Consider the following 24324-nt stretch of genomic DNA (forward strand, 5'->3'; position numbering starts at 1 on the left):
TGTGTGTGTGTTTGTGTGTGTGTGTGAGTGATAGAGTCTAGGCCTTCTTACTGAAGCTTGGTGGACCTGAATTTATATAAATATATTATTAGTTATTTTTCAAAGCGAACTTTCCTAAGTCAAATATATGCTATTTAAGGATTATTTGCTAGTAGATTTCTCATTGCCCTCAGTGAATTTGAATATCTAGAAATGATTCTATTTCTAGCTGACCATTAATTATGAGAAATGATTTCACTAGATTAATACTGAATAAACATTTGTTTAATTTCCCATTATTATTTAAAAATTATATTTTGGCATATTGCTCATGAATTTCTAAAGCAAAATTAAGAAGAAAAATAATGGGAGTAGCACATATCTTTTAAAAATAATGCTTAATAGAAATTAAAATGAATATTGGGGAATGTGTGCCTATTTGTAACAGTCTTTGCCTTGAGGGGCTCAGGTGGCTATTAAGTCTATTTTTTTAGTATATAGTTAACATTGGCAGTCACCCTTATAATGACGTGACACCCATTACTCTCCTAGTATATTGAATAGCTAGCTACTCTTAGCACATTGGAGTTTGATTTAATTTGCTGGAGTTCCTATTCTTTTGTTTTAGATATCATTGTCAAATGGAATATATTTTGTTTTTTGTAGGTTTCCTTCTGAAAGTTACAAAAATATATTTAACTTTTGTGCTTTTTAAAATGTGTTTGGAAAAAAAAGATTTATATTTTAGAAATGATTATTAGAGCCAAGTATTTAATTAATTTTATTTAGACACTTAATACTTAATATTTTAACAGTATAAAGAGAATATTTTCATTTTGCAGTTACTCTACTGTCAATAAAAGATGTGATTAAATAAATTGAATTTTGAAGACTTTAGGATTATGGTTAACACCAGGTAATTAAGAGTAAGCACTGCTGTGGGATTGCATTATATATCAGCTGTTCTCTTTTACCTCATTAACTGTTTAAAAAAATGTTTTATGGAGCCAACTTCAATTAAAAATGGCTTTAACCACGTCTTTTAGGTACTTTTTATGACATGTTATAATTAAAATTAGAGTATTATAAATTCCTGACTCTTAAAAAACACAAAGGTGAATTTCCTTAATTTCATAACATTTTGCAGCCATCTTGATGCTTTTGGTTCATTGTATACTATAAGACTAAACATTAAGTTAACAGTCTTTTTGGAATTTAAAAGCCTGTTCACATTAAATTCTTATAACACTGACAGTGTGTTCAGCTGTCACTGAAACTTTCTTTTTAAAAATTTTCCTATATAAAATTTCAAAAAGTTTTCGTTTTGTTTGGAACATCTTAATTAGAATTTCTGTCACATTCAAGGAGAAATTTATTTTTAAAAAAACTTGAGTGTTTACCTTTACTAAAACTTAACACTCTTTTAAAATTTTTCGCTTTAAAAACACATTACTTACTATTTGGCTCAATGGATAGAGAGCCATACCTGGAGATAGCAAGTCCTGGGTTCAAATATGACCTCAAATATGTGACCCTGTGCACAGTCACTTAACCCTAGTAGTTTAGCCTTTAATGCTTAGAACTGATATTTCTATATGAGACAGAAGGTAAGGTTTTTTTAAAAAGCTACTTTCAGTCATAAAAATAATTCAGGATTTTTAGTCAGAGTACTTGAGTTCAGGTTGTAGCATTGTATCTTTCCTGGATTAGTCTGATAAAAAAAATGCCTCCCTATGCCTCAATTTCTTCCTTTCTAAGATAAAGGCCTTCCTATCTCAACATTCATAAATAAAGTTATATCTAGCTGCTAGAGCAAATGCTAGTTGGAGAAATGTAAGTTTAAATATATTTAAAGTGATAAAATAAGTTACTATAGTTTTTATTTGATTTATGATCCTAGGTTCTCAAAGATTCAAGTGAATATAAGTATTCATTATTTAATAACATTCGAAAGAAAAGCCAAAAATAATGGAACTCCATGTTGAATAACATGAAAATAAAGAAATAGAACACAGTAGTAGAGTTTTGGAGAAGTTTTGTGTTGATATCTGTATTTTTTACTTAAGTATTCATTTTTATTACAGGAGTGTCATTGTCGCAACCAAGAAACCTACCCTTTCACCTTCTCCTGCTACTACAAATGTACCTACCAATGCTGTTAGTGTGGTTTCTTCAGTTGACTCTAATCAGGCCTCAGACGTGGTGGGAGCATCTCCTGGTAAGTTAATGGAGAAAAATGAAACAAAGTAGTCAAAATGAGCAAAAAGTTTTCTTGGTGATTAAATCGATTTTTTTTATTTTTAAATTTTATTTTATTTTATTATTTATTTATATTTAATTTTCCTGATTAATTATAATAGCTCCTTTTGACTTCCTTTATGCTGATTTTTGGCTAATTTTCTAATTAAAAATTTTATTGTTACCATGTTAATAATAAGTAAAACTAATAAAACATTTAATCATATTTTCTTTTATAAAACCAATTTGATTAAGTGTTGTTGATCAAAGGTATTTAATTCTACTTGTTTGAGGGATGATTTTAAACTCAGTGGATTGATGACAGAATACTTTTGCCACTTTGACATGTTTATGTAACCAACTATAAAGTATAGTCTTCTTGTTTTTTGTTAGTGGCTTCTTATTTTTCTTATTTCCTTACCTGTATCCTTAGCTACTGTTCTCTATGTAGGTAGGACTGAAAACCCTTTTCCTTTCTTTAACAATTTATTCATTTATTTTATTTTGACACATTAGATATTTCAAAGCAAACAGTCATTCTTTTTTTATAGTGTATTTTTATTTAAAAGTGCATTTACTGATTAACAAAATAAAATGTGCTTTTAAACTTTGACAAATCAACCATTTTATTTGGTGAGGATATTTTTTTTGACTCTTCATGTTAAGTTTATTCAAATGCTTTCCATAATTGTTTACATTGTGCTTTTGGTTTTTTCATTTTGCATTACTTCCTTTGAGCCTTACTATGTTTGTTCATAATTATCATTCTTTTCTGAACAATAACATAGTAAGATCTTATATTTTGAGGCTACTACATTCCAGGAATCTTCACATAAGATGATAATTGTACATAATAGGGAAACCCATTATTTAATAAATTTTTCTTATACAGATAGACTAGTGACTTATACAGATAGACTAGATAGACTACTGCCAGTGGGCCAGATGTGGCCCCCTGAAATGTTCTATCCCACCCTGTGACATTATTCCTAATCCGACGAATACAATGAGTAGGGTACCATACAATGAAACTTGGAAAGAGTTGCCTTGGAAACAGACTGACAGATGAGCATTTCCTTTCCTTTGGCCCCTCTTTAAAAAGTTTGCCCATCACTGGACTAGACACTTAACGACTTTCCTTATGCTTCACCACTATCATTAATGTTGTTTAGGGCTATTGTTAATATCTAAATAGCTTAAATGAAACAAAGAGAAACATTGATCTGTCATGGACGTGACTTGTTAAGAACTCCAGAGAAAGACTGATATAGGAGCTAATGTTTGGTGCAAAAGAATGCAATGACTCAGATTTCTCAGAGTGAGAATGAGTGTTGTTGTGTGGACTGCTAAGAGACCTTAATTAATCTGCTTGAGGAAATGGTGTGGATTTAATGTGTAGTTAAAAATTTTCATTTTATATCTTTTTCTGTCTTTATTTTTTATGATGACCAATCATGTGTACTTGAATTTGTGTGTATTGAGTTCCAAAATAATACTATATTGTATTCCAACCATATACCATAATTTGTTCAGCTATTTTCTACTTGTTGGGTATATGCATATACATATATACATATATAAATATATACATATACACATATACATATACATATATATATATGTATATATATGTATATATATATGTAAGGTGGTTCAGCAGTAAAGCACTGGATATGGGTGAAGCAGGCCCAACTGAAAATATGGCCTTAGATACGATAGCTATGGGATCTTTGGCAGATCTTTTAATCTTCCCAGCATTAGTTTCTTAATCCATAAAATAGGGATGACAGTAGCCCTTCAGGGTTGTTGTAAAGATCAAATGAGATAATATTTGTAAAGCATTTTACAAACCGTAAAGCACTAGCTACTAATATTATGTTCATATTTTTAGAAATAAAGATTCTGTGAACTTTTTTGTATCATCTTAAAAGTTCTATTGTTAGTAGTTTCCTTAATCCTGACCTAGGAATCTCAGGGCTAAAGGATATAAACATCTTAGCAACTTTTAAAACATACTTTCAAATTTCTTTCCAGAAATATTGATATAATTCATAGCTCCATGTGCAGTATTTTAACATGTCTCTATTCCCATAGACCCTCCAATAATGGCTTTTACTATTTTTTAGTAGTTTTGGTATCTTGATGAATTTAAAGTGATCTTTTAGATTGTTCTGATTTTTTTTGTAGTTTTATCTTTATTTTATTTTAATAACAAATTTACACATAAGTTTTCCAAATTTAGGTTCTGATTTTCATTCAGGTTACATGTTTTGAAATTTTGGCTATTGATAATTTGTATTTGTAAAAGAAAATCATATGAAATTGAAAGTTTTGTATATTTTACTTCTTTGTTTAGGGAAAGAATTGGCTACTAGATATTGAATATCAGAAGTTACATAAAACAAAAGTAGGGTAGATTGTAAAAAATTAAACATTTTGAATAAATAAAATCAGCATAGACAGAATCAGAATTTTATATAGAAATTAATCAACCCATTCATCTTCAAGATCAGAATTGGTACCTACTGATTATATATTTTATCAAAAATCAGTGTTATTTCTTTCCCCACAATTTTTATGTTCAATATATCACTTTGCTCCAAAAATAATGATTAGAATATTGCAGCAAATTCATGGTGGTTTTTTCTAGAGTAGGAATCCTGAATTGTCACTAAATATGATGACCAATAGTAGCACAAAAAAAAATCAGTTTTTGCCATTCTTTTTTCCAATACTTAGTGAATGAGTATAGGGGAAAGGGAGCAAAAATCTCTTTAATTTTACTCTTCTTACTGTTCTTAGTTCCTTCATTTCTGATTTTCTAGAGTTCACTGATTCTTTCAGGTAAGATAGGTTAAATATTTTTTTTCTTTTATTAGGAAGCTTGTTATCTAGGAATGACTGAATAAGCTTCTCCCCCTCTCATTGGTCTAGAGGCAAATGTTGCTAATGGCTATAAAACTGTTGGTGTGTCCATTTTAATTTAGTATATGCCCCACTGACTTCCTAGAGCAAATGTTATAACTTCACTGGTTTTCTGTACACTGAGTAAAATATTTTCCTCTTATTTTAAATTTACTGCCCTTTAATTTCATTTTATGAGCAGAATAAATAGGATCTTCTGATTGCTTTTAACTGTACTCTTCACAATTTAATCTGTTCTGTCTCTGAAGAGTAAAACCAAGTTACTAAGAAGGACTTAGGCAAGGAATTTGGGCAGTTCTTTCTATATTAACTTACACTAAACAACAATTTTTTCCCTAAAGCTATATTTTATGTCTTAAATCTTCTCAATCCCAAATAAATGCAATATAAAATAAAATGGTAAAAGTATGGATGTTTAAGTTAAAGAAAGGTATCTTTCATCTCTGGGAATTTTAAATTCCCATAATCCATAAATTTGAGTACCTTCTTTGTGAAAAGTTACTACCTTTTGGAATGCAAACATAATTAAGATGTATAACTTCCCTCCCAACCCCCCAGGGACCTGACAGCCTGTTTGGGAGTGGAGAATGTAAAGTATATTTACAAATAAATATATTGTTAAATGCAGCATTAAATTGTACAAGTAAATTAGCTTCCCAGGGCTTCAGTTTTCACATCTATAAAACTTAAAATGAAAGCTAGATGATCTTTTGATTATCTTTTACTTTCACACTGGCATCCTCAAGATTTTCTACAAAGGACTATCCAAGTTCAAAAGAGGATATTGAAAGGAAGCAATGTGATTAGAACAAGAAATCATAATCAAACATTAGAAGAGATAACAGTAGACAGGAGACCATTTTTATTACAAAATATAGAAGCCTTTTTACAAGGAAAATCATCTATGTATCTAATATAGGAAAAGAGAGTCTTGAGTGAAGGAAACTTCTTTATATTACTTATCTCTGATGAAAATTTAGTATCTAAGGGCAAGTTAGGTAGCTCAGTGGATTGAGATCCAGGTCCAGAGATGGGAAGTCCTGGATTCATATCTGGCTTCAGACACTGCCTAGCTGTGTGAACCTGGGTAAGTCACTCAGCTCACACTGCTTAGCCCTTACCACTTTTCTGCCTTGGAATCAATACTTAGTATTGATTCTAAGACAGAAGGTAAGAGGTTTTTTTTAAAAAATCCTGGTATTTAGAATATTTTAGTAATTTTTACTAATATAATAAAATTAAGAGCTATTCCTCAAATGCTGAATTTTCAAAGATTATGAATCATTTTCAAATACAATAAAAATTTCCAGCAATCATATGAAAAATATTGCAAATTAGTAATAATAAGGAAATGGTTATTGAAGAAACTTGGACTTCACATTGTTTCAATATATTGGAAAAGATGATAAAAGATAGAAATAGTCAATGTTGGGGGAAAGTAGTTACACTTGGAAATTGTTTCTGGAACCAATAATTTGACCAATTATTCTTTTAAAAATGTCTTAAAATTGAGATCTTTTGTTTTTATATTTCCCAGCATATAATGCTAGCTTTTGGTCATGTATATAAAAGATCCTTTTTCTAAATTTATTGTAATATTTGAATGTAAAATAGTATTGTATCCTGCCAAAGATTTGATCTGCAATTACTGATAAAATAAGGTTTGGAATTATTTAGTTTAAAAAATGGTTATGTTAATTTTCCTTAAGTCAAAATGTTCTTCCACTTACAGTACAATTATAGTACATTTACATAATAAGCAACATTTTGTTTATATTGCCATGGTCATTTTCAGTATTTCATTGAACATTTAAAAATGGACATTTAATAACAATGATTTCTATTTTTCTTTGTTATATTTTTTCTGTTTCAAGTGTCTGGACTATATTTGCTTATAGAAACTGTTTGGTAGAGAAGTTTCTTACAGAGTTTTTGAGAATAATTTTTTATTACAAGTGTTATTCTTTTAAGGATGTAGAATTTCTCTTAAAATTTCTTTGGACCAAGTTATGTTCATTGTGGGATGAGGATAGTTCCTTGATTATAGGAGTTTTTTTAAATCTAAGGACTATGAACATTGTTTTTAAGATATTTTGATAGTGAATTTCAATATCAATGGTTTTCTTTGTAATCATATATATATATATGTATATATGTATATACATACACACACATAATTCAGACAAGAGAGACATTTGACTTTACCATAGTTTCAAAGGAGTGCATGACATAAAAAAAGTTTCAGAACCCTTTCCTTTTTACCAAATTCTGTTTCTTTTGTTGAAATTGATTTATTTAGGGTTCCTTTTTTGGTTTTCTATTAATTTACATATTTTACATCTTTGTAGATAACCTGTTTTTAAAAAAAAACACTTCATTTTCCTGGCATATAGCTATGTATAGTAGATTCCAATAACTTTTTATTTCATTATTGTTGACATCTATAGAGTACATTGGATAGACCTCTTGGTATGGAGTTGGCAAGACATGAATTCATATCTAGATTTAGACATTGTGTGACTGTATGACCCTGAGGAAGTTTAAAACACTCTATTTGATTTATTTTATTCATCTTCAAAATAGGGATAATAATACTTATTTTCCACCTTTGTTGTGAGAATCAAATAAAATTATAATTTTAAGGCATTTAGCACAATGCTAGGCACATAGTATATACATAATATAACATGCTAGTTTATTATTATTATTATTTCACCTTGTTCTTTTGACTTTGTTGTTTTAATTTTCCTCATTTTCAATCACATTGTCAAAAGTTTTCTAGATTTGGGGTGGGGGCAGTTTTTTTTTTAACACTTTTTTTAAACACTATGTAGTTTTGTTTGTTTTCCTTGGCTTTTTTTTCTAACCTGAAAGATTTTTTTCATTGATATATCTTTTGGATTTATTTAATTTGTTTTTTAATTTTTGAAATTAGTTTAAACTAAATTCATTTTAATAACCCCTTTCTGTTTTGTTATTGTATGTTCTCAGGGTTATAATTTTTACTCTGAGGACTGTTTTAGCTATATTATAGAACTTTTGAAATTTTATCTTTAGTATTGTCTTCTATATAGTGTCTATGTCTATGTTTATCATCTAGCTCTCTATCTCTGCATTTCTATATGCCTTACCTATCTACTCATTTATATATATTCGTGAATGTTTTCTTTTGAACGATATAATTAAATCTTTGTTCATGAATTTTTCTGCTGTTCAGTTTTGTGGAGAAAGGGCTGAACTTGGAAGAGAAAGTTCCTTACTAAAACCTCTTATGCCAGCGAGTGGGTGAAGAGAGTACACAAAAGAAAGTTGAAGAGTGGAGGCAGAAAATGTAGTAGAGAATGTACTTGTAGAAGAGACATGGCTGAGAGTTCCAGGGAAATCAAAAAGTAGTTAGCTGGTAGGAACTGGAGAAGAAAACTATACTGAATCCCCTCTTGAAGGAACCCATAGGTTTGTCCTCCAGATCAAGGACATAATCAGAGGGGCAGAGGGTACTGCTGAGATGTGAGTCCCAGGCAAATTCAGTTTTACAGCATAATGAGATCTCCAAATGAGTTCTTTAGGTAAAACAGTTTCTTGAACTAATCAGATGATCTTAAGACCTCTTTATCCTCTTTTCTTAAATTATTATAAGCTTGAGCTAGAGGTGGTTTTTTACCCTTACATTCCATGTATTGACTCATATTTAGCTTGTAGCTGGAAAAGATTCCTAGAGCTTTTCATAGAAACTTTTTTATTTTTTCTCATCTTGTGTTTATGATATTGAGTTTTTGAACCTACACTTTAGTATAGAGGTAATTGGTTTAAATTCCAGCTCTGACATTTGATATTTATGTGATGGTGGCAAATTACCAATCTTTTTCTGAGTTCTGTTCTTCTCATCTGTAAAAAAAGGATGACAATACTTTGCAGTATCTACCTGATAGTCTCATTGTTATGCTCATGTGAGATAATATATGTAAAATACTTTATAAAATAAATGTGCAATATAAATAACTGCTATTATTGTTACTATTATTCTTAATAAGTTAGATCTTGTTGGTCCTGTGTTGTAAATGATCTACTGGCCACATCTAACCTGTATTGTAGTATGTAATAATCCATAATGAATGTTTGGTTACAAGTGGGAGTTGACAAAATTTTCTTTCTTTTTTTTTTGCCACATAAATTAATGTTAAGTAAAATATTTTATTTTTTATTTTATTATAGGGAAAGATTGCTTACTTTTGGTTTTATGTCCTGCTTGTTATGCTGTAATAGTTATAATAAATTTGCATGTTTTACATGTAAAAATAACACATTTAGAAATATATCTTAATTTTTTTTTCTGCCTGTGGTTGGACTACTGTCTATGTAGAGTATCAACTAAGCAATTTTAACTTCTACATCTCTTGCTTTATAGTTTGAGTGGTAGTTGGATAAGAATGTTCATAAAGATACATTGTTTGGGAATTATAAATTAGAATTAATTTTAATGATATTTTATTGTTTAGGTCATGGTATGTTTAGATACTTGGGGACCTTGAAAAAACAGTAAGATTTCTAAGAAAAGGTGCTAGACATATGATCTATTTGCATTTTCTTTTATGTTCTTGTGAATGCCTATAAAACTGTCAGTTTTAAGGAGCCAGTTTATCAGTGAATGGATAAGGAAAAGATTAGTTTCTCTGGTTCCACATGTTTTAACTAGCTTTTTTAGTTGCTTGAAGATCAAGTTATAATTTTGGTTTTGAAATTTGAACATTTCCATTTCTTTTGAGAGCACGTTTATTTTTGTTGTAAATTTATGCAGAATAAAAATTCCAAATTGTAAAAAAAGTAACATTAATTAAAAAAACCCAAGCTTCAACATTTTGAATTGAAAGCAATCAAGTATACATTTAAACTGTATATGTGTGTTATTCTTGTCTTTGCAAGTAAAACTTCATATAAATCTAACTTTCCTTAATTTTAAAGCATTTTCTTATGAGTCCCTTGTGTTCTATAAAGCATGATATAATTTTAGGGTGGCATGTATTCAATAATCTCTATATATTTTCTGTACTCATCTATATTGTGTTCTCTACTGATCCATTCTTATTTCCAATACTTGCTGTTATGTGTTAGGTAGAATGATACTTAAATATTGGTCTTTCATGGTCAAAATAATTGCTTATACCCATTCTGATAAATGTTTACCATAGATCAAGTATCATTATTCTTGATCTCATTTGGTGAAGGTCGCTCAGATATTTCTTTAAATATGCAGATATTTTACTTCACAAATCTGTATGGTGTGTTTTATAAGTTTAGCTATTCCCATTTTAAAGATAAGAAAATAGAGACTTGGAGTGGTCGAATAATTTGCTTATCATCACGTGGTTTGTTTCTGAGTCAGGATTCAAATTTATATCTTAATCTAGCTTGAACTTGCTATTAAATACATTATTCTGTTTTTTATTATACTGTTTTTGTCTGAAAAGAATATTTAATAATACCATTTTAATTCCCTAATCACTTTCATCATTCTCTTTGAATCCCAAGACCAATATTGTCATACTGTATTTGTAGTATAGAATCCTAGATCCATCATTTAGCCAGTTTGTGAATTTGAGTTGTCTTGGGTCAAGATAACCTCTCTGGATCTCATTTTCTTTTGCCATAGACTAGAGATTTGGAGTCAGAGGATCTGGGCTAGAATACCAGACTTCCAGTTACCACCTGTGTGACCTTGGGAACGTCACAACCTCTCTTGTTCTCTTTCTGCTTTCATAAAATGTGAAAGCTAAACTATATAATTTCTAAAGTCCCATTCATATTTAAATCTCTAAAACATAAAAACTGGTCCATAAAAAATGGTCCACTTCCATCTGAAACTAGCTCCTCTGATCTGGATATCCTGCTCTGTAATTATGCCATTGATCTTATTCTTAGCTTATTTATCATCATTTTGATGTTTAATTGCTCTTCTTTCCTACCCCCTTCAAATCTACTCTTCTCTCTTTAGTTTTAAAGTCTTAATATCAGGGTTGACAAATTCAACATATAGTCTCCTTCAATTTTTAAATTTTTATTTTTTAAAAAAGTTCAATTTTATTCTATTTTCAGTTTCTGATTCTCTCCCTCTGTTTATGTCATGCAACTATACATATATATGAATATATATACACACAAATATATACATGTATATGCTACAAATTCATGTTATATAATTTCACCTGTGCCATCACTGTTGCCCAGCAATCCTTGTAGTTTCCTTTGTTTATTGTAGCTACTTTCCCAGACTTTCTCCTTTATCTTAACACCTTCTACACTTTGTCTCTTATTTTACTGAGAAAATTAAAACCCATTTCAAACATTCTTTGTGAACATTTGCCCAAGACAACGATCTAACTGTATTATTCCTTTGCTCAAAGTGATTCCTTTGAACCACTTCCTGTCCAATTAAAATACAGATTCCTCAGCAAGGCTTTAAAAAGCCTCCACAATCTAGTTCCACACTTTCTCTCCTTATTTCAGTCCCTAATGTTGTGAGGAGGATTACTTAGTTATTATTTAGGAGACCTAACAGGAAGGGCTTGAGAATTCCAAATGGAATGGGCAAGAAGGAATTCCAAATGGAATGGGGAAGCAGGAAGTGTGCCTGGCTCTCTGAGACGGACTTCATGGTGGTTGGGACAAGTTGTAACTGACCCTAGGAGACCTCAGATTTCCACAGATTCTGAAGGAAGACCGACACCTACTTGTGGGAGATTTTGGTAAACTATTAATCCCAACCTGAGTTGTAGGTTAACTTGGGCTGGGTTAGCTCCCAGAATCTACCCACCTGAAAGAGTACAGCTAGTGGTCCTGAAAGTGCTGCAACATCACTGGAGTGAGTCTGGACTCTGCTGTGAGGATTCCCACTTCAGTCCTGCTATTCTCTGGGCCCTGTCTTGCTTAGGTCTCAGATGAGTGTAGATAAGTCCCTCCCCTGATCCTGTGGTTTGCCCTTAGTCTGGAAGTGTAGAAACCCCTATTATCGTTTACCATAGTTTCCTTAATTAAAATTGTTATAAACTCTTGCCATTTGCTTGCTAGTTTTCATAGGCCCCTTGTCTAGATGCAGCAGGGTGACAGTTAGGGCCTAACTGCCTCTTCTGTTAATAGACATTTCCTTAACAGTTAAACCCAGTCTCCCAGACTTGTTAAGTCCCCATTTTTTGTCATTCCTGTCTCCAACACCCCGTTCTGGACCCACATTTATAGTTTTAAGTTATCTCCCCTGGTTTTCCCCATAATACTATCTTATTTAGTCTTTTAAATAAAATCTGTGCTCTGACAATCTAAAATGCAACATTCCTCTGTTCCTACTAGCTACTTTCCCAGACTTTCTCCTTCATCTTAACACCTTCTACACTTTGTCTCTTACTTTACTGAGAAAATTAAAACCCATTTCAAACATTCTTTGTGAACCTACTTCTGTAAGGGTAGTCGGGAGTGGTAAGGGAATCAACATATTCACAAATAAGTAATTAAAAAATTAAATTGGAGGGAGGATGGAAAGAACTAAAACTAAGTGAATTCAAGAAGAATATCTGGAAGAAGTAGCACCTTTGCTAATCTTTCTTTAAAAAATTTCAACCAATTAATTAATTAATTTAGGGGGTTTTCCCATGGTTACATGATTCATGTTCTTTCCCTCCCCTCCTCCATAACCCCTCCCATGGACTCCCAAAGCAATTCCACCGGATTTTACATAGTTTTTACATCCCCAATCATATCCCCATCGAACCATGTGATCAAGCAATTGTTTTTCTTCTGTGTTTCTACTCCCACAGTTCTTCCTCTGAAAGTGGATAGCATTCTTTTTCATAGGACCCTCAGAATTGTCCTGGATCATTGCATTGCTGCTAGTACAGAAGTCTATTATATTTGATTGTGCCACAAAGTATCCGTCTCTGTGTATAAGGTTCTCCTGGTTCTGCTTCTTTCTCTCTGTATCAATTTGGATTAATCTTTCTTGAATGAAAGACTGACAGAGAAATGAGGAGGGAGTGTTTTTACCAAAATAGGGCATATTTGTTATTTCCAGAGACATGATACTTCTGTGAAGCCTTCCCTGATCTCTATTTTTTGTATACTCTGCTTTTTATTATTCCTTATTAGAATATAAGTACTCTGAGGGACTGAGAGAGTATAGTTTTTGTTTTTGCTTTTACAATTACTAACAACTAGTATGTTCTTTATAACTCTTGAAATGAATTATTTCACATAGAATTTTATAAAGGTGAAGTCTCATTTATGTTCTTTATTTTATTATGTCCTTTTAGGTCATAGATTTTAGAATTATAGTAGATGTTTATGTTCAGGATGTCCCAAAACTCTTAGTGTAGTTTTCTTCCCTTCAAAAATGGTTGTAGTTTCAGGATATTCTGATGATTCTTGGGTTCGAGGACTTGGGTTATCTCCATTTTCATTTGAGGAATGGTGGTAGTACTTTTATCTGCTTAAGTATCATTTCTAAGGTTGCCTTTACTGCTTCATCTAGGCTGTTTTTGCCTATTCTAAAGTTAGCAGTTGGATTTCATATGGTGGGAAAGGCTGACATTTTCCCCATGGCAGCTGCTTTCCTGCATGATAATTGTATGGCTGTGCTGGAACAAGGATTTATGGTGTTGATGTTGGTGTTGCTGCCACTCTTAGGACTCTGGCTTATAAAGCACTTCATGGCAATTGGCCAGTAGTAGCAGAGTGAAATGGGATTCCCTTCCCTAAAGTGATTGTTCCACTTTTGATGATTGTGAAGCCTGCACTAGAAGCAAGGACTGTGGTCTGGGGACCATTGCTATTCCCAAGACTCCATTGTTCGGGGTCTTGGGCAATCTCTTGGTCTGAGGAAAGGTGGTTGAGATAGTGGTGATGATTTGACTTGTTTGGCACAAACTAACTGTCTAACATTTCCTCAGGAATCCTTGCTTCTTTATTACTATGTAATGTAGTAATTGTTTTTAAGATTGAACCTACTTGCCATTTTTTTTAAATCAACATATTTATAAACTTCATCATTCCATCACTCATCTCCTCTCCGGACCTCTTCCTGTTTATAGGGAGCAGGGAGGTATCATTCTATCACATGCAATTTTCACTGTTGGTTCCTTAAGTCTGAATTTCTCTCCTTCCTCATTTTTGCCTTTTGGCTTCCCCAGCTTGCTTCAGTTTGTACCTAAGCCACCATCTTCTAGTAGGAAGCCTTTCCCAATCCCTTTTAATATTAATATATTCCCTCTCTTGCTTATCTCCAATTTATCCTGCATATAACTATTTTCTTGCATTCTTAATGCAATTTGTATTTTGTCACTATTTGCATTTTGCTTTAGTCACATTTTTGTGAATTTATTTCTTATAGGCTTCTTGTGAGCAACAATCATTTATTATTGTGCAAAGTACAACACCAGGTACAAAGGTAATTCTAGGACAGTTCTAGGACATTAAGATAAAAATGCATTATCCCCTTTCCTCTAGGCACTCATATTATACTAGAAGTGATACATCATATTCATAGAAAAGCACAATACACTATAATTTGAGGAGATAGAGAAATTTTATTCTATTTTTATCTAACTTTTCTTTTTTATGCCTTTTGTACTTTTAGTAGATTCATAGCTTTTAGAACCAGAAAGACCTTATTGGAGATTTAATATTCCCATTTTATAAAGGAAATATCTGATACTATGATTTGCCCCCATATCACAACCCAAGCCCACCTTCAGTGCTAATTTTATATTTTCTGTGTTTTTAATTTTAGGACTAAGTTTTTCATCTCTAGGGATCTCATCTTCATTTTCTTTGTTATTCATTTTGATTTTTTCTCCCCTTTTTTTCTTTGGACTTTGAACAAAGTCCTTTCTTCTTTAACTATGCTACCTTTTCTCCTTTCATTTTCTTAAGTGGAACTTGTCAGTTTCCTTGTGGCCTGTGTTCGTGTGCATGTATGTGTGAGATATGTCTTTGTTTTTTTAGTCTTAGTAATAACTCTTAGGCAGAAAGTCAAAAGTTAGGCAAATGGTGTTAAGTGACTTGCCTTGGGATACACAGCTAGGAAGCATCTGAGGTTAGATTTGAACCCAGGTCCTTCTGACTCCAGGCCTGGCATTCTATCCTCTGTGCTACCTAGATGCCTCATAATACTCTTGCTTATTCGTTGCATGATTATTTGCATTTATTGTCCTTTTCCTGTTCTCACTCCCCACCGTCATCTGAAAAATATACTTTTATGTCCCTTTTTTCTCATATACCTGTTGGTAGCTTTCCTTTAATCCACAGCTTTTTACTCTGAGGTCTATGAATTTAGTTGTTAATTATTTTGATAACTACATTTAAATATAATTTGTTACTCTTTAGGGTAGGTTTTTACTATTTCCTCCCCCTACATCATATTCTTTTTCCATGCTGTTATATTTATTGCACTTGAAGTGTAGCTATCTTGTGTCTTGGGGGAAAGCAGCTAGATTTGGAGAAAAAGGGGCTATATTTGCATCTTAGTCTACTTTCTTCCTATATCAGTCAAACATTTATAAATCTCTTGCTATATGGCAAGCATCATGCTATGCCCTGGAAATATAAATACAAGCAAAATGTACAACAGTTACTACCTCTAAGGTGCTTACATTCTAGGGGAAAGACAACATGCAAAAGGAAGGAAGCTGCAAAAAAGGGCAGGATTTGAAGGTCTTGGCTATGGGATCCCAGGAGAGAAAGTCCAGAGGGTCAGGAGGATGAAGATTAGGGGTCATCTTGAGCTCATTATTTCTCTTTTCTGATCCTGGGGGGACAGAAGAGCGAGAGGAGAGTAGGAATGATAGGTAGTTTAGAGTGTTATTTCCTCTATAAACCTAGCTTTAAATTGTGATTTTTTGATTGGCTCTATTGCTTACCCAAATTCTTTTCTTTCTCTAAATGAAAGGCCACTTAGAGATGTTTAACTATCTTTTCCTTTTAGGGTTTTACTTTTTTTACATTAGCTTTATCAGTTCAAATTCCACATAAGCATATAAAGTTACATAGCATCTCAAAAGGTAATGTCTTTTTAAAGAAAGTCATTTTGTATGCTCTTTTTCTAATTTTTCTTTTCTTCATTTTGTGTGCCTTTTCCCATCCCCAATTTTAACTATATCTTCAAAAAATACATATTTATATATGTATTCATGTATTTTTATTGCTGCTTCCTTTTCTTTTTTTCCTTCTCAACATTACTTCCTATTTTTAGCTGGCCCCAGTGCCCCTGTAATTCTCAATTATAGAAAAAAAACCACATTTTTTTCTTTTCATCACTTCTTATTTCTTCCTCTGTCAGGCTTATTTATAGTTGCTATACTCACTTCCCTTGCCCCAACTGATGTTTAGAAACCACATCACTTATTTGGAACATAAAGACAGCAAATTGTATCTACAGCTAACAGGATTTGCATGATATTCTTTCTACCTGATAGTAAGAAAGGGTTATTATTTCATTTTTGTACTGTTATTAGTGTGTAGGCATTCCCACTTTTAATTCTTTTCTCTTTTCAATTAACCTTGCCTTATGCTTACTTGTTTGTTTGGAGCAACCCACTTAATATTCCCCCATATAATTTTTTTGAGGCCAGGAACTGTTTCCTTTTTTTTGTTTTGTCTTTGTAATCTTAGTGTCTTGAACATAATAGACACTTTTAGTTATTTTGTTTTATTTCTAGAATTATTAAGGAGAATGAATTCAGAGAATGCTTTATGTAATTGTTGGAAGATAAGATCCATGTGAAATGGTGAAGTTAGTCAAAGAACAGTTGTGTTATGGTAAAGTGAATTATTAGTCAAAGAGAATTTTACATTTGAAGAGAGTGATGTAGCATATATTGAGAGTAGTGCATCTGTAGTAGGAGATTTGGATGTTAAATATTTTATAAATGAAATAACAAGGATAATTTGAGAATAGTGAAAAAAAATTTTTTTAAAACCCTTTATCTTCTGTCTTGGAGCCAATACTGTGTATTGTTTCCAAGGCAGAAGAGTGGTAAGGGTAGGCAATGGGGGTTAAGTGACTTGCCCAGGGTCACACAGCTGGGAAGTGTCTGAGGCCAGATTTGAACCTAGGACCTCCAGTCTCTAGGCCTGGCTCTCAATCCACTGAGCTACCCAGCCGCCCCCCAAGCAGAAGAGTGGTAAGGGTAAGCAATGAGGGTTAAGTGATTTGCCCAGGGTCACACAGCTAGGAAGTGCCTGAGGCTAGATTTGAACCTAGGACCTCTTGTTTGTAGGCATGGTTCTTAATCAACTGAGCCACCCATCTGCCCCTTGAAAAAATTTTAATGGAGAGAATGGTGGTATAAATGAGCAAGATTGAAGTTAATAAACACTTTTAATGCCATCTCATTTTAATAAAATTTTCATTTTTATGTTTTCTTAAAGAATTCACTTCTTATCAGTGCTTTATCTGATTGATGAATAGAAAGCTGTTGTAATATAGGATGTCCCATATTTCTTGAACTTGATAGAATACATTATTTTGATAATGCTTAGAACTTACAGATCCATTTGCCATATTCTTCCTTTACTACTCCGGTTGTGCCTCATTGTTCATATTCAGTGTTTGTTTGAGATACACATAATGATGAAAAAGCTCTATGGGTTTTTTACCCAACTGAATGTTTTATTGTGAATGGTTAGGATAAATATTCCAAAATAGCTATCTTTCTGAAAGAAAAGTCACATTTTTTTTACAGTACAATTTCCTTAGTGATTCTGTCTGTGAATAATGAAAAACTTTTGTCTCCCACAAAATAAAGTTGAGTACTACCCAAAAGACAAAATAGAAATTCATAGGTAGACTGAACCATTAACACCAATAACCAAATCACTTATGTGGGGTAAAAAAGATGATCCAGTCATATAACTTGAGTTGGAATAATAGATAGATTACTTGAGTGCCCAGTTGATATCTATATGGTGTCTAGATATGTAGTGGAAGGCCTGTAGCATGTAAAGAGATGCCTGTGTGGAAGATTTATAGGAAGCTATGAACAAGAGTCATAAAAGGGAAGAGAAGATATTTCTGGATTGTGGTTTGCATTGTTGAAGAATACTACAATTGAGAAGACAGTGGATCCATCAAACTATCCATATTAAAATTTGTAAGATACTCGTATACATAAATTCATTTTTCCCTCATAACAATCCTGTTTATTATGTAGATTATGGCATTTTACCATAGTTACACAACTAATCAGTGCCATATAGAAAATATTTGAAAAAAATCTTCTTGGTTCCAGATCTAGCACATTACCTATAATTTCATCCTGCTTCTTGAGGAAGATGAATGACTTTTTGGGATAGCAGAACCTATGATTTATAATTGAAATTTATAATTGAAAATAAATTCAGTGGTTTTATTTTTTTGTGGATTCAGGAGAGTGGTTGGGAGTTCCTCTTATATTTGCATGATTAAATACTTGGAATCCCATGCTGTGTCTTTATAAATTGGCATGAAGAGAATCTTGGAAATAGGTAATTGTTTCTCAAAAATATATAATGATCTTTATATATAATTCTTTTATAGGTAGTGGATCATCTAATGCAAAATTACCTGCTGTCCCGGTAGTTTCTTCAGTTCCAGAAGACTCTGCATCAAACATGAGGTACTGAATCATAATTTAATAATTTCTAAAGTTTTTTTTCTCAGTTGTGTCTCTGATATCTAGATACATTGCTTATTTACTTATGTAATATTCTAATGCATCATGTTCAGCGACTTGAATGGTCTAAAGAAGAATAAACTGTGGAATACTCTCACAAACTCTAGATGGTTTTGAAGTTCTCTAGAGTTACAAATCTATGAGTCTTGTAAACTTTATGAAACATATTGCAAAGAGATTTTTTCTTTGAGCAAACAATTTCTGTGTTAATGTTAACAACTTTATTTATATAGATCCTCTCTGATTTATGATAGGAAATATTTGAAAAGTTTCTTTTTAAATTGCAGTTTTTGGAATGTAGATCTACTTTCCTATAGGATGTAAATAATACTTAGTTTCTAACCTTTGTACCACAAAACCCTATTAAGGAGGTATAATTTGAGACAATTAAATAATTGTTCTTCCTAGCATTATTTTTGTGAATTTGAACTCAGATTTTCAAGAGCCCATTTTTTCCTTTTCTTTTCCATAATATTGGTGCCAAGAGTAATCTTTTTCTGTTACATGCCAAGGAATCTCTACCTCTCAGAACCATGGCTAGCTCTACTGTTATGGTGATGCTTGATTTACTGGTAGGAAGAGTACAGAACTCTGAGAGGAGCATTTCATATGCTACCAGAATGACTCTTGTAATGAAAAGATAGAGATGTCAGAGTTATAGTTAGGCACAGGAGTGGTCACTCTTGCAGCAGTTTATAGTCATATGTAATGGTAGTTCATATATCTACATTAGCACCTATGAATCTTCTTGTGATTTTTTTTATTTATGTCTGTTTGTTGATAAACACCCACTATATGTTTATGTACATTTGGATGTGTATATACTGCTGCAGAAGTACATTTCTGCCTTTTCCTCACCACAGCAATGTTGCCACATATGAAATGTTTCTATCTGAGTTCTAGGCCTTTCCCACCAATAGAGGTGCAATTCCCACATTATGGAACTGGTAGATATAGTTTTGAGTTGGAAATATCTACATTAATACCCATGAATACCCACAAACAAAAATAGTTTTATTTTCATGTATATATTCACAATTGACATATAGAAATGACATGCATAAACACAGACATATATGCATATACATATAGACACAGATATTCATATATGTATGTATATGTATATAATTTCATGTGTCTTAAAACTTTAATCACCTGGTGACTCATAATCTAGTAATGAGTATCTCCAAACATACTTAGGTAGATTCTCGGTACAATAAATATACATATGTTACTAGACTATAATCGCAATCTTTTCAGCCTTATGGTACTTATCATGGCTTACATTTAAATAACTTTGCCTTTAAGAATCCAGGTTCAGGGGCAGCTGAGTGGCTGAGTGAATTGAGAGCCAAGACTAGAAGTGGGAGGTCCTGGGTTCAAATCTGGTCTCAAGGACTTCCTAGCTGTGAGACCCTATGCAAGTCACTTTACCTCCATTGCCTAGCTATTACCATTTTTCTGCCTTGGAACTAATATACAATATTGATTCTAAGACTAAAGGTAAGGGTTTAGGAAAAAAAAAGAAAGAACCCAGGTTCCTTTTCTCCTATATCATGATTATGCATCCAAATAGGACATGTAGTATTCATACTCGCTCCAATGAAATTTCCGTGAAATATTGACTTATACATCATACTAAAGGTTGCAAGACTGATTTCAAAAGAGAGGCTGAAGATTCTAACTCATTCAATAAATATTAATTGAGCATGTAATATCTACCAGATCCTGTACTAAACTCTGGGGATGCAGAGAAAGGCAAAAAATAGTTCCTGCTCTGAAGGAGTTCACAGTCTGATGAGGCAGGCAACATGAAAATAGCTATATGCAAATATGAACTATATAAAGGCTAAATTAGAAATAAACAATAGAAGGAAGGCACTGTAATTAAAGAAGTCAGAAAAAGCTTTCTATAAAATATGGGATTTTCACTGTGACACAAAGGGAAGCAGAGTAGAGAAAGAGCAGTATTCTAGGCATGGGAGATGGTCAATGAAATGTCTGGGGTTGGGAAAAAGACTGTCTTATTTAAGGAAAGTAAGGAAGTTTTCAGAATATGTGAGTGAGTAAGGAAATTGGAAAGAGATGTGGGCGGTGAAGAGGGAGTTTATGAGAGATTTTGTTAAAATAGAAAGGAAAAATGAAGAAAGTAGTAATGGACCAGAAAGGGAGTCCTAGTGGATATAAGTTGTGAGTCATAGTAGCAGTTTTTGCTTTTTAAAAATAATATTGTACTGACAACTTTGATAATAATACACATTTTATTAGTATTACAGAGAGACTTGAACATGCTCTGGAAAAGGCTGCTCCTCTTCTTCGAGAAATTTTTGTGGATTTTGCTCCTTTTCTTTCTCGTACACTTTTGGGTAGCCATGGACAAGAGTTGCTTATAGAAGGAACAAGTAAGTTGTCTTTTAGAATATATTTTTAAAATGCCAACTCTTTTAGAAACAACATGAATAAGTTTACATGTTATTTAGTCATGTAATAAGCAAAGCATTTATGAGTAAAGAAAGGCTGAAAGGTTGGAAGAGAAAGGACAGAAAAATAAGATAGAGGGATATATATAGTAATCATAACAGTGAATGCAAATTGAATGAACTGACCTATAAAACATAAGAGGGATAGCAGAATAGATTAAAAATCAGAAACCCACTGTGTACAAGCAGGGAGTCACACACAGAGAAAAGGTAATGAATTGAAGAAGAATCTTTTATATTTGAACTGAAGTTAAAAAAGCAGGGGTAGGAATTAAGAATAGGCAATGAGTAAGCCAAACTATCATTCTTTCCAGGTGACATGATGTTTCAGTGAGAGAATGCTAGAAAGTAAATTAAAAAACTAATTGAAACAGTTAACACCTTTAACAAAGTTGCAGTATAAAAATAAACCCACATAAGTTGTCAGAATTTCTTTATATTACCATAAAGTCTGAAAGCAAAAGATAGGGAAATCCCATTTAAAACAACTCTAGAGAATACAAAATATCTGAGAATCTACCTACTAAGACAAACTCAGAGACTGTTTGAACACAAGTACAAAACACTTTTCATTCAATAAAGTCAGATATAAATAATTGGAAAAACATCAGTTGCTCATGGGTAGACTAAACCGATACAACAAGAATGACAATTTTGCCATAAACTAAACTACCTATTCAGTGCCATGCCAATCAGATTACAAAAAAATTACCTTATAGAGCTAGAAATAACTAAATAATGCATCTAGAAGAAAAAAAAAGGTCAAGAATATCAAAAGGAATTGATAAAAATAAAGGAATTTTAAAAATTATTTTAATTTGCATTTCTCTAGTTCCTAGTGATTTAAAGTAATTTTTATATGTCTATTGATAACTTAAATTTCTTCCTCCAAAAACTGCCTACTCACATATTTTGACCATTTTAAGATTATTGCCCCCCAGTTTCCTGCTTTTCTTCTAATTTTAGCAGCATTGGCTTTATTTGTACAAAATATTTTAATTTTAAGTAATCATAATTATCTCTTTTACCATCTGCAATCCTCTCTGTCTCTTGTTTTGGCATGAACTTTTTTCCCTCTTCATAGATATGATGGGTAATTTCGCCCATACTAAGATGTTATTCTTTAAGTACAACTCATATCCTCATTTTGATATATGGTAGGAAATATTGGCCTGGGGCTGTTTTTTCTGCCAGACTGCTTTTCAGTATTTCCAACAGTTTTTGTTTAATAGTTCTGTTTAGTTCTTAAATACCTCCATAACTTGGTCCTTTCTTACCTTTGCAGTGTTCTTAACACCTTATTCCTCTCCTTGTCTTCAGTGACACTGGCCTTCCTATTGTTTCTTACATAAGACTCTCTCTGGCTTCCCTTTGTGTCTTTTCAATGACTGTCTACCTGGAATTCTCTCCAAACTGTTTTCTATTTCTTGACTTCTCTGGCTTCCTTCAAGTCCCAACTAAAATCTAGACCTACTTCCCTTTGATATTTACTCCAATTTATTCTGCATGTCTTATTCCCTTATACAATTATTTGCCAGTTATTTCACTCATTAAAGCTTCTTAATATCAAGGACAACTTTTTGTTTTCTTTTGAATCTTCATTATTTTCACATAGTATCTGGCATATCATTAGTACTCAAATGCTTTTTGACTTGACTTTAGAGTAGAGAAATCTTCGATAAAGAAATTTCCTCCATCGCTTTAGGTTAGCATTTGCTCTGCAATTTGTAGTTTTAGAGATTTACATAGAATACAGAGACTGTAATATTAAGCTCTTCTTCATGGTTTTTTCAGTTCCTTAACCCCATGGAATTTTTTCTTTTCTCTTTATGTTCTTTTCATGTTGTCATTTTTTTTTCTGTCTCTAGGCTTTTTTGCTTTTAAAAGATACCATATTCTCCTTTTTCTCCCTTCTTTTCCCCAGTTCATACCTTAGCCCCTTCAAAGATATTAGCATATTTCACTGTGCATACACATCTTACTTTGTATATCACACATCTTTAAAATAACATTTAATTTGAAATAATTTTTGTGAGATAAAGGTCAAATAGCCTCATTAGCACAACAAAATATAATATATATTTTATAATCCTGAGGAATAAGTAGGGCAGAATGGAGAAAAAAGGTAACATCATTTTTCATTTGGAGGAAGTGAGTAGAGATTGAAAGATGGAAAGGAAGAAGAATAAAAAAAGAGAAAGAAAAAAGAGAATTCTGCACATGAGGGAGGATTGCAAAAAGCCACTACAAACTCCCTCAGGATATCTCAGGTAATATTTATTGGAAGCCATGCTGGTGATTACCTATTCTGATGTAGAATAAAAAGAAGTTCAAAAAATTGCAAGTAATAGCTTAACTTTAGTGATTTTACTCTTTGGAATGGTGGATTTTTCCTTCATAGGAACTGGAAATGTTCCAGATTAATTTGGGACATTTTTCTATTCCTCTTGCATTACTGTAGATAATCTCTTGGCGGAGCTCTTCATTGGATAAAAAATTCTAGACAGTATTTTCTATATCATATTTTGTTTGAGTGGTATCAATATGAACCAAAATGATGCATTAAAGAAAAAATGTAAATAAACAATTCATAAGAAATCAAGAATACCTAATGGGTAACTACTTGCACTTCTGTTAAGGTTTAGTGTGAGGTCATGGGTCAAAGTACTAATAAGAGTGTTTGGGATGTCTACTGCCATGAAACAAAATAGAAACTTGATTGATAGCTAGAGGGTTGAAGGGAAAGAGAGGAGTGGAGAAAGCAAAGGTCATGGAGCCATTTCCCTTCTCTGCATGTATAATGACCAACTCTCTCCAAAACACAAAATGTAGATGATATCAATCAATATAGCATATGCTGTGCACATTTCTACAAGTAATGATGAATTATAAATGTACAAGAATTTGCATAAGTATTTCAATGATCCATCTTAAAAATACAGTGAAAAAAAGTTCTGTAATAAAAAAATAGCATTCTCTCCAGACCATGAGAAATCCTAGGGTATCTTGTT

The 24324-nt window shown here is 32.3% G+C and overlaps 1 protein-coding gene across 4 annotated transcripts in view; it reads left to right on the forward strand.

Annotated features, from left to right (window-relative positions):
• LRBA (LPS responsive beige-like anchor protein) overlaps positions 1 to 24324 on the forward strand; it is a 686065-nt gene that overhangs the window by 178981 nt on the left and 482760 nt on the right. For all 4 annotated transcript variants that reach the window (XM_044680734.1, XM_044680732.1, XM_044680733.1 and 1 more), the window contains exons 30-32: positions 2064 to 2197; positions 18698 to 18776; positions 21102 to 21235. In XM_044680734.1, coding sequence (XP_044536669.1) covers positions 2064 to 2197; positions 18698 to 18776; positions 21102 to 21235 — 347 coding nt within the window. The remainder of the gene's footprint in view (positions 1 to 2063; positions 2198 to 18697; positions 18777 to 21101; positions 21236 to 24324) is intronic.

Source organism: Gracilinanus agilis, chromosome 6, assembly GCF_016433145.1.
Source record: "Gracilinanus agilis isolate LMUSP501 chromosome 6, AgileGrace, whole genome shotgun sequence".
Taxonomy (NCBI): domain Eukaryota; kingdom Metazoa; phylum Chordata; class Mammalia; order Didelphimorphia; family Didelphidae; genus Gracilinanus; species Gracilinanus agilis.